Genomic DNA, 14,410 nt, shown 5'->3' with positions numbered 1-14,410 from the left:
AGAAGAAAAGGGGAGCATAATAATGAAAATCACTTATTGAGCACTTGTTTTATATATATATGTGTATATATATAATTGTGTGTGTGTGTGTGTGTATATGATCTCTGAAAATTATATAGAAGAACTACGTGGTCACTCTGCCAGTGGAGCCTGTGGAATTAACAGATGATGTTAAAATTGTTAATAAAACCTGGCACAAGCAGTACAAAGTAAGGGACATTTGGACTATACATATTTCAATTCTAGTCCAAATATGACTATACATATTTCAATTCTAGGCTTCCCTGGTGGCTCAGACAGTAAAGAATCTGCCTGCAATGCAGGAGCCCTGGGTTTGATCCCTGGGTCGGGAAGACCCCCTGGAGAAGAGAATGGCTACCCAGACCAGTATTCTTGCCTGGAGAATTCCATGGACAGAGAGGAGCCTGTCAGGCTACAGTCCATGGGGTCGCAAAGAGTTGCATGTGAGTGAGCAACTAACACTTTCATATTTCAATTCTAGGAGGAAAGTATTATTACTCCCATTTTATGAATGTGGAACTGAGGCTCCGAGAGGTGAAGTGATTTTCCCAGAGCCACACAGCTCTGTGTCTGTGCTGTAGTGAAAACCCACGTCTCTCTTTTCCCATGAGACCACCTACAACTGTGACGGGCAGAACAGCTCAGCAGAACTGGCCTTCTGACGGAGGTGGTGCTCCCTGCCCCGACCCCAGGGTAACGAACCTGCTGTCAAGGTGGAAGACAGAAATCTGGCCACACCCTCACCTGCTGTGATGGCCACGGTGGTGGACAGAATGTAGCCCACACTGGCGATCAGGGAGGAGTCGTACATCTGTGAGGCTTGACCTAAAAACCTTCAACACAGAAGAGCTCTAGTCAGTGGGCTGAGGGGGATGTCAGAGGGCAGAGGGCAGAGCCAGCGACTGCAGGCTTGGCGTGAACGGAAACGAGGCACGAAGGGGCATCCTGCGGGTTTAGAGACATGCCAGCCTTGTGTGCCTCCCGGGCTGGGTCCACATTCAACTCCCCTTCCTCCACTGGACACACAGCCCGCAGTTCATCCCCTTCTCCTTCCAGCGCCTCTGCCCGTCTGGTTCTCATCACTGCAATGCCCTTCTCCTCGCCTCTGTGTGACCTGCGTTCCCAACCCACTAAAAAGCCATTCCTGATCCCTTAAACGTGCCAAGAAACTCTTGGAGCACTTATCATTAACTGCCTTGTGCTGCTATTATTTTTTTTTAGACAAATTTTCTTCTTAATTCAACAGTGATTGTGATAAATATAGGGAAAAGGAGAGAGGAAATTAGAGTCATTCCCCATCTCTCCATCTACAATAAACTCTCTATCATTTAGGAGTATATTCTTTGTCCATTCTCTGCATGGGACGACAGAGGATGACATGGTTGGATGGCATCACCGACTCAATGGACATGAGTTTGAGTGAACTCCAGGAGTTGGTGATGGACAGGGAGGCCTGGCCTGCTGCAGTCCACAGGGTTGCAAAGAGTCAGACACGACTGAGTGACTGAATTGTAACTGTACTGCATAGCATTGCGGTTATTATTGCAGAGCTGCTTACACCAAAACACACTTCCTACCCAACTGTAATCGTCTGTTTACCCAGCTGTCCCCCCACCAGGGCTGTGAGCGCCTTGAGTTCACTGACTACTGCTCACATCTCTGTGCAGAAGGCCCAGCACAGGCCTAGTACACAGTAGGCCTCGGTGAATGTGTGCTGACTGCATGAGTGAGAAGCCTCCCGGTCATCTCTGTAACCCTTGGAGGACACAGAGCCTTGCACTGGGCAGGGGCTCAGGGATGATGACCAGAATCCCTGTAGAAGGACTAAGCATAGTCATGACTTGATCAAAAAGCTCATTCTGGTTTTTCTGTAACATCTTAATAACTGGCATAATAATAGTAACAAAAATGATAAAAGAAGCTACGGTTTGGCTTCCCAGGTGGCGCAGTGGTAAAGAATCTGCCTGCAATGCAGGGATGCAGGAGACGTGGGTTTGATCCCAGGGTTGGGAAGATCTCCTGGAGTAGGACATGGCACCCCACTCCAATATTCTTGCCTGGAAGATTCCATGGACAGAGGAGCCTGGCGTGCTGCAGTCTATGGGGTCACAGAGAGTTGGTCAAGACTGAATGACTGAGCATGCGTGCACGTAGTTATTCTCACCTGCAGACGAGGTCTCTCTGTCTTAGAGAAGCTTAGAGGAGGGGGCTTAGGGCAGAGGGGTGAGGGGCGAGGGAAGGGGAGGGAGTCAGATGGCTAGGTTCACTCTCAGCTCCACCACTTTCTGGACGCTTGCAGCTCCTCACGTGCAAAATGAGGATGACATCATCGTTGTGGGGGCCAAATGAATTCAAGCTCATGGGAAGGCAGAGAGAGCAGAGTACCTGGGCAGCAGTGGTCACCCCTACGACCCCCTGAGGGGCTGTGGGTGGACGGTGAGCCCAGTAGCTGGAGTCCGGGGCCTGACCGGCCGCAGACATCACACTGAGGCCCGCACTGTCCACCCTCCATCCCCACGCGGATCCGTCACGTACCCACCCAGGCTCTCTGCTGGTCACTGGTCTCCTTGGGAAAGAGGCCCAGGCCTACTACCCTCAAAACTCCTGCTTTTGAGGGAGAAACCATCATCTTGCTCTTCTACTTGGACAGATTTCTTGAGGACAAGAAGTAACAACTGCTTGCTCTTTCTTGGACGACAAACAAATGTGTCATGGGGATGGCGCAGCTCCGTCTGGAGAGCCCTGAATCGGGCACCTGTCTTGGTCCAGGTGGGAAGGGAGGCTGACTCTGATCGCGCGGTTCTCACATTTTTGAGGCAGAGAGAGAAAAATACATCCACTGGAGGCTTTTCAAGAGGCGCAAAAGGCGCTCCATATGATAACTCAGCAAAGGAGCGACCCTTCTCCCTCCACAGTGGATGCCAAACCCTGGTGACAGACTGCCTGGGAATGTTCTCCCTTCCCTACAGCTTCAAAAAGAACTGCGATCGGATCCAGAAGCTGGAAGAGACCTTGGTGGGGAGGCCCAGGGGAAAAAAGACTCTGCAACTCACGCGGCTTGATAGATGGCAGTCGCCACCATGCACACAAACATCACGTAGAAGATGGGGTAGTCGAGCTGCAGGCTCCCCTGTATGGACAAGAGCAGCATCCCGGCCACAGCCTTCACCGTCACCACAGTCATGGAGCCTGCAGAAGGTTAATAAGGACATTCGGGAGCCCCAGGGCAGAGCCCAGCCAGCGGTTCACACAGTGAGAAGGCCTTCTGTGCTCTCCTGCGGAAGCAGCTAGGCAAGCAAAACCCCAGCAGGCATTTCCAGATGTCCCTTCTGGACTCAACCAAGAAAAGGCAGTGAGTTAACATGGAACCCCAGAGTGGCAGCACTGTGTCTGGAACACGATCACAAGGCAATCACTGGGAAAATGTGGCATGTAAAGAGCTTTTTTGGTCTTCTTTTACATTTTATTTTTATGTACTTATTTGGCTGCCCAGGTCTTCGGTGCCTGCATGTATGATCTAGTTCCCTGACCAGAGATTGAACCTGGGTCCCTAGCACTGGGAGCGTGCAGTCTTAGCCAATGGAATGCCAGGGAAGTCCCTTTTCAGTCTTTTAAAATGCTTACCCAGTTGTATTTTTAAAAACATTTCCTTAGACTAGAGGTTTTAGAATGCACACCCCTACGCATATGTACATACTTTTCAAATATGTATGTTTATTTAAAATTAGTCACATAACTCTGGGCTTTTATAATATGTATATTATAAAACATGCAGGAAATATACTTAAAAGGTGATATCTTCACCTTTTAAAAGGAATACTGGTTTGAATACTTTTTTCTTCGCATACGCCCAGTGGACTGTCTTGCTCACCTCACCGTAGAGACCACTGCTTTACCCAGCACTGCAGAAATGACCTCTAACTCTAAACTATCGGGTCCCCCTGCCATAGCAGGAGTCAAAAGAAACTCCCAAGTATGGTACAAATAAAGTTCCTTGTTCTGGCTGCAATGCTCTGCTTTCCTGTTTTCTCAGCTTCTGCACATTTTGCCTTCTCCTGCCAATAGCCCATCAGACCCAGTGGCTTTTGGTGGCCCCTCAGCGACTTAGGCCACAGTTTTCAAATGTCAGCAGCCAGGTTAGATAAGCGCTTCCTCCAGACTGCCCTTGTTAGTGAGGAGGGGACAGAAGGGAACTGGCCAACATGCCTCAGAACTTTCTGGTCTTCTGATTCACCAGGAGAGAACATTTGGGACCACGATCTTCCAACCCACTTTGCAAATAAAATCATCAAGGAATGGGCCCCTGAGTCATGCTACAACAGGAACGAACCCTCTAGAACACGATGCTCAGTGAGAGGCTGGTGACAAATGGCCACACAGTATATGATTCCACTTGTGTAATATGTCCAGAAAGGCAAATCCATAGAGACAGTAAGTACATTAGTGACTGGCCATGGGCTTCCCTGGTGGCTCACATGGTAAAGAGTCTGCCTGCAGTGCAGGAGACCCAGGTTCAATCCCTGGGATGGGAAGATCCCCGGAAAATGAAATGGCAAACCACTCCAGTAATTTTGCCTGGAGAATTTCATGGACAGAGAGGAGCCTGGCATGCTACAGTCCACAGGGTTGCAGAGCTGGACACGGCTGAGTGACTTCACTTTCTACTTTCACTTCCATGGGCTGGGAGGATGGGAAAATGAGGAGTAACTGCCAGTGGGCATGGTGTTTCTTTGGGGGGGCTACAAAAACATACTAACATTCGATTATGATGATGGTTACATCCTCTGTGAATATACTGAAAATCACTGAATTATACACTTTAAACAGGTGAACTTTATGGTATGCAAATTAGACCTCTGTAAAGCTGTTTGAGGGCCTCCCAGGTGATCACTAGTGGTAAAGAAGCCGTCTGCCAAAGCAGGATACAGAAGAGATGTGGGTTCGATCCCTGGGTTGGAAAGATCCCCTGGAGGAGGGTATTGCAACCCACTCCAGTATTCTTGCCTGGAGAATTCCATGGACAGAGGAGCCTGGTGGGCCACAGCCCATGGGATCACAAAGAGTCGGACACGACTGAAGCAACTCAGCATGCACAAAGCTGTTAAAAAAGAAATAGTGGAACCCTATCGAACGATGATGTGGATCTGCGTGGTCTACGGCCTGCTGCTGGAGTGGACTTGCTTTCGGAAGGACGGGGGAACACACACTGGGGATCAGTGCTCACGCTGTTTAATCCCCTTCCCGGACCTGAGATCTGGGTGTTCTCTGAGGCCCATGTTTGGGGGACAGTGTGGCTGACACACAGAAAGTCACTAGTAGTCAGTGGCGGGGTGGCACCCACTTCTCCCTCTCCAGGAGGAAGGGGTGCTTCTCACAGCTCTTCTTAGCAACTCTATGCGGGCTGAGAGCCTTGCCCCAGTCTGATTTAGGAGCCATTTCCCCCACTGTACCCACTGTACCTCTAAAAGGAAAAAAAGAGAGAGAAAAATAGAAATCAATTCTTGCCTTTAAATCCAGAATTAAGTCTTCACCTTTGACAGGTCTTATAAGCATCCTTAGGGACTCCGCTCTTGGAGCCCGCCTCACCCCTGACTTCTCTGAATTAATTTCCAGTCGCCCCCTCCACACTTACTCTGCTTTCTTCTTTGTCACTGTGAATTGTCACTGCTCAAACTTAACACTATTTATGTATTTGTCAAGTCATTTACTGTCATTTTCCTCCCTTTAGAATAACAGCAGCCTGAGTGAAGGGGTGTCTGTTTGGCTCACTGCTCGAGCTAGTTTGCAGCATCTCTCTTGGCACTTTGGAGACTTGGTATTTGAGCAAGAACACCGAACACTGAACCCTAACCCTAACCCTAACGAAGAAACCAATGAGGCCCATAGACAGCCAGTGGGAGTTTGCTGTATGACTCAGGGAACTCCAACTAGGGCTCTGTGACCACCCAGAGGGGTGGGATGGGGTGGGAGGTGGGAGGGAGGTTCAGGAAGGAGGGGACAGATGTAAACCTATGGCTGACACATGCTGATGCATGGCGAAACCAACACAATACTGTAAAGCAACTAGCCTCCAATCAAAAGTAAATTAAAAAAAAGAAAGAAAGAAACTAACAAGGTCTGTGTCCGGTTAGCGGGAACCCAGCACTTGCAGCCTCTGATGAAGAGGGACCAGCCTGAGCTGGCTCCAGCAGCTCCTGGCTCCAGCAGCCTGCAGCTCGGTAAACAAAACCCATCATTTCCTTTTGGTGCTACTTAAAGAAAAGAAAGTGAAGTGGCTCAGTTGTGTCCGAATCTTTGCGACCCCATGGACAGTAGCCTACCAGGCTCTGCCGTCCGTGGGATTTTCCAGGCAAGAATACTGGAGTGGGTTGCCATTTCCTTCTCCAGAGGATCTTCCTGACCCAGGGGTTGAACCCAGGTTTCCCGCATTGTAGGCAGATGCTCTACTGTCTGAGCCAGCAGGGAAGTGGCAAAACTCAACCACCCGGACCCTCGCTTACCGAGTAAGGCCACCAAGAGGAGAATCACCACGATGTTGTTGGCGTTCCTCTCCTTGTAGAAGTACAGCAGCAGGCAGAAGAGAATGATCTCCACGAGCTGCGGACAGCAAGAGGGGAGGTAAGCGGTGGGCCACGGGTGAGACCAGGAGACCCTGGTGGGCTGGGCTGGAGTTGATGCTGCGGACAGCACCAGATGCAGGCCGTCCGTGTGGAAAGAGAATTGGAACACTTCCCAGACCACTGCTAGACACCCTGCAGGGAAGCAGGGAACGCCAAGTCCCTCTAACACCCACCCTGCAGGGGGAGCCCACATTGTCATGGGGCTCTGAGGTGCTGTGCCAGCCTCACTCCCACCTTCTGTTGGATGGTCAAGGCTCACCAGGCTGGGCTGGTGTTCTCCTTCACTGCTCCATGCTAACGCCCACTGAAACGGGGGAGCCGGTCACAGAGGGAGACGCTTGACAGCTCAGGAGAAGGGCTCTTTGGTAAAGTACGTAAGTCTATGTATACCAGCTGCCCACTAACCAGGCCACTGCGGTGTGCCGCTTGGCAGAGTCGAAAGGAGAGGACATCTGCAGTCAGGGAGTCTGAGCTTGGACCTCCTTCTAAACTAGCCGGGTGACCTTGGGCAGGTCACTTAAGTTCTCTGAACCTCAGTTACCGCCTCTGTGAAATGGGGATAATGACAATAATTCCTAACTCACAGGGCCATAATCACAGCTTATGCTTAACGAGCTCATGAACCTGCCTGGCTCTCTTCTAAGCATGTTATCTTTACTCACTCAACTCATTAAATCAGCACCATAATTCTAGGAAGCAGATACTGTTGCAATCCCAAGCTAGCAAATGGCAGAGCTGGGGTTTGAACCTGAACAGCTTGGCTCCAGGACACATGCGCTTTCCCACTAGGCTATGCTGCCTCCAGATGGGGGACCTGTGGCTTGTGTTCAGAAGATGCTCCCCATGAGTAGAATCCTAATACCTGCAATGCAGGAGACCCGGGTTCCATCCCTGGGTCTGGAAGATTCCCTGGAGAAGGAAATGGCAACCCACTCCAGCATTCTTGCCTGGAGAATTCCATGGACAGAGGAGCCTGGTGGGCTACAGTCCATGGGGTTGCAAAGAATCCTACCAGAAAATGGAAAATTAGAGAACTCTGAAGTTTGAGAAGTTCCCCGCCCTTGCAGCAACAACTTGCCCCTTCTACTCCTTAAAAAGGTCCAGACATTGGCAATACTCTTCCAGGGAATGAAGCGAGCCCAGCGCCCAGCAAAACTGAATCAACAGCTCAGCTCCATTTGCCTGCCTTGACCTACCAGCAAAGTTTGTTTACCAAATAAACCAATACAGAAACATTAATGGGCATTTTAAAAAGAAAAACACTTTAAATTCCTCATAATTATGAGACCACAAAACAAAGCGGCTTTTGTTTTCCTGTGTCTTCCTATCTTTGTCACAGTGAATACCTATTTTATCTATTTGCCATCATTGTCCAAGCCCAATTTTGTGCTGGGCCGTTTTTAGTTACATAAACAATTTTCATGTTTTATGAAGTTTTCATAATTATCTTTCATTGCTGCAGAATACGCCATCAAGCAGATGCACAGTTAATCCTCAATATTTCCAACTGACGAGCGTGGATTCTGGCTGGGGGTAGGGGTGGGGCCAATTTCCCCACCGTTTTCATGATGCTTGAATGCATCCCAGGAGAGCGCTTGGCATCCTACTGCGGGATGCCTGTGTATGTGCTGCTGCCTCCTGATAGAGCACGGGTTCTGTGAGTACGTCTCATTTAGCTTTTACATCCACAGCGTCTGGCACAGAGCGGACACTCATTTACTGAATTTGATTTGGCCAAACTCCTCCAGCTGCCTCACAGTCATGACGGAGGAAGACAGACTGAATGGGCCACGGAGCATCGGGCACGTGCCAGGTGGTTCCCACCCGTCTGTGTCTCTCCCGACAACCACTGCGGGTCCAGGGATCTGCCAATTTACAGAGAAGGAGGCAGAACACGTGGCCAAGGGCCTTGGTAATGGCTACACAGTATGGAATGGACTCTGTAAAGAGAAGTCTGTGTTCTGGGGTCAAGCTTTTCCTGAAAAGGTGGGTCACTGGCTCTGCCTGGCAGACACTTTTCTAGGCCCACCAGGTCGATGCTGGGGCTGGTGGCGGTCAGGAGATGACACAGCCCAAACCTTGGGGAAACCTAAATCCTCTGATTTGTGGGATATCTGAGGGGAAAGGACATTTGGGGCCTCTGCAGCAGGCCCAGGCTGCTGAGTCAAGACCAAACAATGAATGCCTTGGTCAGCAGGCTGTGGTGACATGTGAGGCCAGGCAGGCAGGCTTAGGGTCCAGCTCTGCCCTCGGGGGACTCTGAGCAACCTCACTAACCCTGAGATCCAGTTTTCTAGTCCATAAAATGGGGAGAAAAACACTTGCGTTATAGGACTGTTGAGGGAATCTGAGAGGTGATGAAACAAATTTTCATATCTTGAGGTCTGGGGAAGTCATTTTGGTTTATACATGGTTTAACTCAAATTTTATGCTAACTAAAACAGCTTGTTACACACATTGTATGTCTGCCTTAATTATGAAAGAAAAGGGAACACTGACCAGAAGTAAAGAATGGTTATGTTAGAAAAAATTAAATGCCTTCCTTTCTGCTACCCCTTCGATGATAAGTTTCCCTTCCCAGGTACCAAGGACAAACTGACTTGCTATGTACATGCTGATATGTTTTTTTAACTTGAAAGAACACATTTTTGACTTGTTTAATGTTCTTTGACCTGACAAGATACAAAATTGTGCTGAAAACCAGGCTTCTCCAGAGCAGATGCTCAGAGTTACCTGAGAGGCTGTATCCTGGGCCATGGTCCATAGTCTAGCTCATGTAAAACTCTTGGTTTGTTGATTATTTTTGGTGACATATAATATATTAAAAAACATTTAACATGGTGCCATGCATGGAGCAGGAATATACCAGTAGCTTTATCAAACGCCTTCGATGTTTTCCTTGATTAGTCAACTTGTAGACCCAACCAGAATGTAACTGGAACAGAAGACTGAGCTCCGGTTGGGGGTTTAGGAAATAAAGTTCCCATTGTCTCTCGTTTTTCTATCAGCTTCTATCAGCTGTGTGATACCGGGCAAAAAGAAAGAACTGCTTACAATTTTAACTTTTTTTCTTACCATAACTGTTTCAAACGCTCAATGTAGCGATATGTAAAGACAAAGACAGAATAAAAACATAAGCATAATTCCATCTCCCAGAGACAACTACTGATGGAGTTTCTGTTTTTCTGTCCAGTCTTTTACAGATAATGTCCAGACCTACAAATACCTCTAAGAAATCAAGTTGTCATATTAAATATGCAGTTTTAGACATTACTCAGGACACACTGGGGAAAAAAAAAACTTCCCCAGGAACTACATACTCCTGTGAGCGTGGTGTTCAGTGCTGTGAGATAGATCGTGATTCCCGTGAACCCCGTCTTGCTGGGAATTCAGGTTTTCGGTTTCTAGGACTCCATCCCCACGCCCACCAGCTCAGGCGGAAGGACCGGAATTTCTCGTACCATGTACAGGAGAAAAGGCCAGCTCACGAGGTGCCTGATGATGTTATCACCTGTCATCTTCTCATGACTGTTGGGTGCAAATGTCACCAGCAAGTAGGTGCCCACGATGGCCAGACCGCAGCCAACGAAGGATAAGATGTAGCGCCCTGCAGGGAGAAGGAAGTGTCACATGACTCACTGCAGGCCTTGGCCAGGCCAGCACGTGCCTCTGGGGCAACACATGAGGGCCTGCTGTTGTTTGAATTTTCGATTTTTCTTTACTTAAAAAAAAAAAGAAAAGAATATCTCCCTGAATGTCATTTAAAAAAATAACATTTAACATTTAAAAAAATTTAAATGAGGTATAGCACGCATAACAAAACAGTGCTTGATGAGTTTTTACAAAGCGAACTCACCCATGTAACCAGCACCCAGGTGGGGAAAAGGAACGTCAGCAGGACCCCCAAATCCTCACTTGTGTCCCCTTCCCATCAGTAGACTCCACCCCCAGGGTAACACTTTGACTTCTACTGGCACTGACCATTTGCCTGGGTTTGTAGTTTACATTGATGGAATCATACACTAGGTTTTCTCGTGTCTGTGCTCTTGCAAGACTATGCTTGTGAGGTTCACCTGTATCCTGGCCTGTGGTGGTAGTTCCTTCATTCTCACTGCTGTATGGTGGTCTCCGTGTGAATAGGACACAGTTTATCATTTCTACTGTGGAGGGGCATTTAAGTAGTCTCCAGTCTTGGGTTATAACAAATCATGTTGCTACGAACGTTCCTGTGCATGTCATTTGGAAAACAAATGCATGTACTTCTGTTGGGTATAAAACTAGGAGGTGGAATTCCTGGGTCACAGGACATGCAGATGTTCAGTTTAGTAGTTACTGTCATATGGTTTTCCAAAGTAGCTGTACCCTAACTTCCACTGCCACCAGTAGAGTATAAGTAAAACTTTAGTTTTTCTTCTTCATTTTAGCTGTTTTGGTATTGTGCTCTGGTTTAACGTGTATTTTACAAGGAACATTCTAAAGCTAGATGGGTGAGACTTAAAAATATATATATATAACCCTCAAAAGCAAACCGTCAGAGCCTATGTTTTCCGTATGACAGGCACAGGAATTTTCATGGCAACATGAGCCTCAGGTTTGATCCCAGGGCTGGGCAGATCCCCTGGAGAAGGGCATGGCAACCCACTCCAGTATTCTTGCTTGGAGAATCCCATGGACTGAGGAGCTTGGCGGGCTACAGTCCACAGGGTCCAAGAGTCAGACACAACTGAAGTGACTCAGCATGTCTGCACGCACACACACATATATAATATATACATTAGGCTATAACCTCCATCTGTCCTACGGCTACATCCTCAGCACCCACAGCAGAGGGTGGAACTTAGTAGGTAACTTCTTCCCCACCCCTTGGGTTTCTATGTGGAGGGGCCTCCAATGGACCTACACTTCTGCTTCTTGCCCCATTGGTCCACATTTCTCAACTAAATGGAGATAATCTATGAAAAGAACTTAAACACTCGGGTTTTGTTCTTTTTTCTCCCTTCTCTGCCACAGGATATGTATGTATGGCAGTAATCCTGGATAAGTGTTCCACTCTGTAAACCTAAATATTTCCTTGGGAGACTGGGCCAAGGTCTAGCTGGGAGCTGGGGTGCACTGGAGGAACATGTAAACAAGTTCATGTGGCTGCATGTTCTAATCTTAACTTTCGTTAGTAATAAAGCATAACTTCTGATCTCCTGTGTTTGACTTCCTTGTTTAGTTCCCATTGCTTTAGAACTTAGGGAAAGAGGGAGCCTTTTATTGGGCCTACTAAAATCCCAACAATAGATGTTCAATAAATACTGATTATATGCAATGAATGGAGAAGGAAATGGCAACCCACTCCAGCGTTCTTGCTTGGAGAATCCCAGGGACAGGGGAGCCTGGTGGGCTTCCGTCTATGGGGTCACACAGAGTCGGACACGACTGAAGTGACTTAGCAGCAGTAGCAGCAGCAGCATGCAATGAATGAAAGCCCATTTTAAAAAGTCTCACAGATGGTTCTGATGGATAGCCAGGTTTGGGAACCACTGATTAAAAAACCCAGCCCTCAGTAGCCTGCTGAGGGTGGGATGTAGAACCACATGGAGGAGAAGGAGACAGATGATCTCGAGACTGGGAGGAGCTGGCTTTACAGTGGAAAAAAAGAACAAGAATAAAACTATGAACACGGGCTCAAACCAACAAACTTACTCAGGAAGTCTTTAGGTTTCCATTTTTCTTTGATGAATATGATTCCTATGATGGCACTGGCTGTAAGGAAAGAATAGCAGAAGAAGAGAACTGAGGCTGCTGTCAGTCAAATGCGAGCCCCTTCACCCACGCCTCTGGGTTGGCTCATTTGCACTGGAGCTTGGTTCTTCCTAAGCTCTCACTTATGCCCCCAAGAGCTCAGTCCCTTGTAATGTCCACCTTCAAAACAAAGGCTCCTCTCTGAGCCTCCCTGAGGATTTCTTACAAGGCCAGGAGCACTGGGGGTTGACTATTTGCTGTGTGACCAGCAACTCACACAAGTTCTTTCTGGCACGTTCACTCTTTGGGGTGGGCGCTATTATGATTCCATGTAAAAAATGGGGACATGGAGGCTGAGAGAGGGAAAGGAATCCCTCAAGACCATGCAGCTGGCAAGGAAAGGCTCAAACCTAGGACTGTTGGAGGCCAGGGCTCCTGATCCTTCGCAGAAATGTCCACCTCTGATGTTTCCCCCTGGTTCTTTTCTCTTCCTGACACTTCCAAGCTTGCAGATGCATTCAAACTTCCTTATGACTGTCCTAAATGAGGAGGCTGGCATTGATTGTGAATAGCCCTGGATTACTGTCTCAGGTCTGCCTCTTCTGGCTGTGTTTCCTGGGTAGGTCACTTCACCGGATAATTCATTTCCTAGTCACTGAAACCATGCACTGGATCCAGCCTGCACCAGCGGGCTGAACGTCAATAGTCAGAAAACCATCAGTAGCTCGGAATCAGCCACAGTGTGAGTATTTATACCAGAAACACTGCGAATCAGGTCTTCCTTTCCTTTCTCATTTTTCTGTCCCTTCCCTACCTCCTTCCACCTCCTCTCTTTCTTCTTGCATTTTCTCTCTCTCAAATTAGATTATCAGCACATCACTGAAAATACCTACTTCTCCCTGGAGAAGGAAATGGCAACCCACTCCAGTACTCTTGCCTGGAAAATTCCATGGACAGAGGAGCCTGGCGAGCTACAGTCCATGGGGTTGCAAAAGAGTTGGACACAATTAAGCGACTGAGCACACAGAGTTATAGGGTCAATTAAATAACACATGCAAATTATTGATCACACAGTTTGTGATCAATAACTGAGCTATTATTATTAAAGCATCTGGAACAGTGACTAATATGTAATAGGTACCCAAGAAATGGTGGTTATTATTTTAATATTTATTTATTTTTAATGTTATTTTTTGCTGGGTGACTAAGAAGCTCTAAGAGCCCTATAATTTCCAAGGGCTGATCCCTGAAGTTCCATCATTATAATTTGGTCTATTTTAAAGAATTTGGTTATTTGATCCTTATTAAACTTTAAAGGCTAGTATTTAAAGCACCTGTCATTCAGTTACATATTCCTCTTTGTGAATAAAGGTTCTGAGAGCCCTTTCGACAGATCAGCAATGCGCAGAGGACAAAACTATTAAAACCCTGTTGGGACTGAGCAACAACACAGGTGTGCAACGTGGGCCAGATGTAAGACAGTAGGGAGAAGTCAAGACTATGGTAGACAACTTGGCTCAACAAAAGGCACTCAAACGATATTCTGAAACAACATTGTGTAGGTAAGAACATGGCACGCCTGAAGATCTTGGTCATCCTGTAGGCTGCCTGTTTACCCACCCTGGTCAAGAAAGAGAGGCTTTCAATAAATAGAATGAGGGAAAGGAAATAAGTTTCCACTCCTTTGCCAACTCCTGGTAATTGGTAATGACTGCCTGAAGCCCTGAGGATTCTGAGGGCCCACCCAGGCTCACTAGGAAGGAAGGCTATGACTGATTAGTGATGTCTGCCTTGGGTACAGGAGGGGCCATAATTGCCAGGCATACACCATCCCTGCTGGCCCTCTTAAAAGGGCCTCTTAATTCCAGGAGGATTAAGACTCAAAATATGATTTTCTCCTTTAAGAGCAGGGAAGAGCTTCTCAGAACTGCAATCCTTGTCAGCAAAATGAAAGGAAATATTTCAAAGCAAGTTCACTGTTCTTGCTCCTATGTACAAAAAAACTATTGTCCACTAACCTACTAAAATCTTTTATTTAA

At 47.5% G+C, this 14,410-nt stretch overlaps 1 protein-coding gene across 2 annotated transcripts in view; it reads right to left on the bottom strand.

Moving 5' to 3' along the window:
• NIPAL3 (NIPA like domain containing 3) overlaps positions 1-14,410 on the bottom strand; it is a 49,633-nt gene that overhangs the window by 10,748 nt on the left and 24,475 nt on the right. For both annotated transcript variants that reach the window (XM_055397501.2, XM_055397503.2), the window contains 5 exons: positions 12,333-12,392; positions 10,103-10,248; positions 6,522-6,618; positions 3,075-3,210; positions 766-854 (listed from right to left, as the gene is read on the bottom strand). In XM_055397501.2, coding sequence (XP_055253476.1) covers positions 766-854; positions 3,075-3,210; positions 6,522-6,618; positions 10,103-10,248; positions 12,333-12,392 — 528 coding nt within the window. The remainder of the gene's footprint in view (positions 1-765; positions 855-3,074; positions 3,211-6,521; positions 6,619-10,102; positions 10,249-12,332; positions 12,393-14,410) is intronic.

The sequence above is a fragment of the Moschus berezovskii genome, chromosome 2 (genome assembly GCF_049115385.1).
Source record: "Moschus berezovskii isolate FMDL1 chromosome 2, NW_MosBer_1.0, whole genome shotgun sequence".
Lineage (NCBI taxonomy): Eukaryota > Metazoa > Chordata > Mammalia > Artiodactyla > Moschidae > Moschus > Moschus berezovskii.
This window is presented reverse-complemented; position numbering and strand designations above follow the sequence as displayed.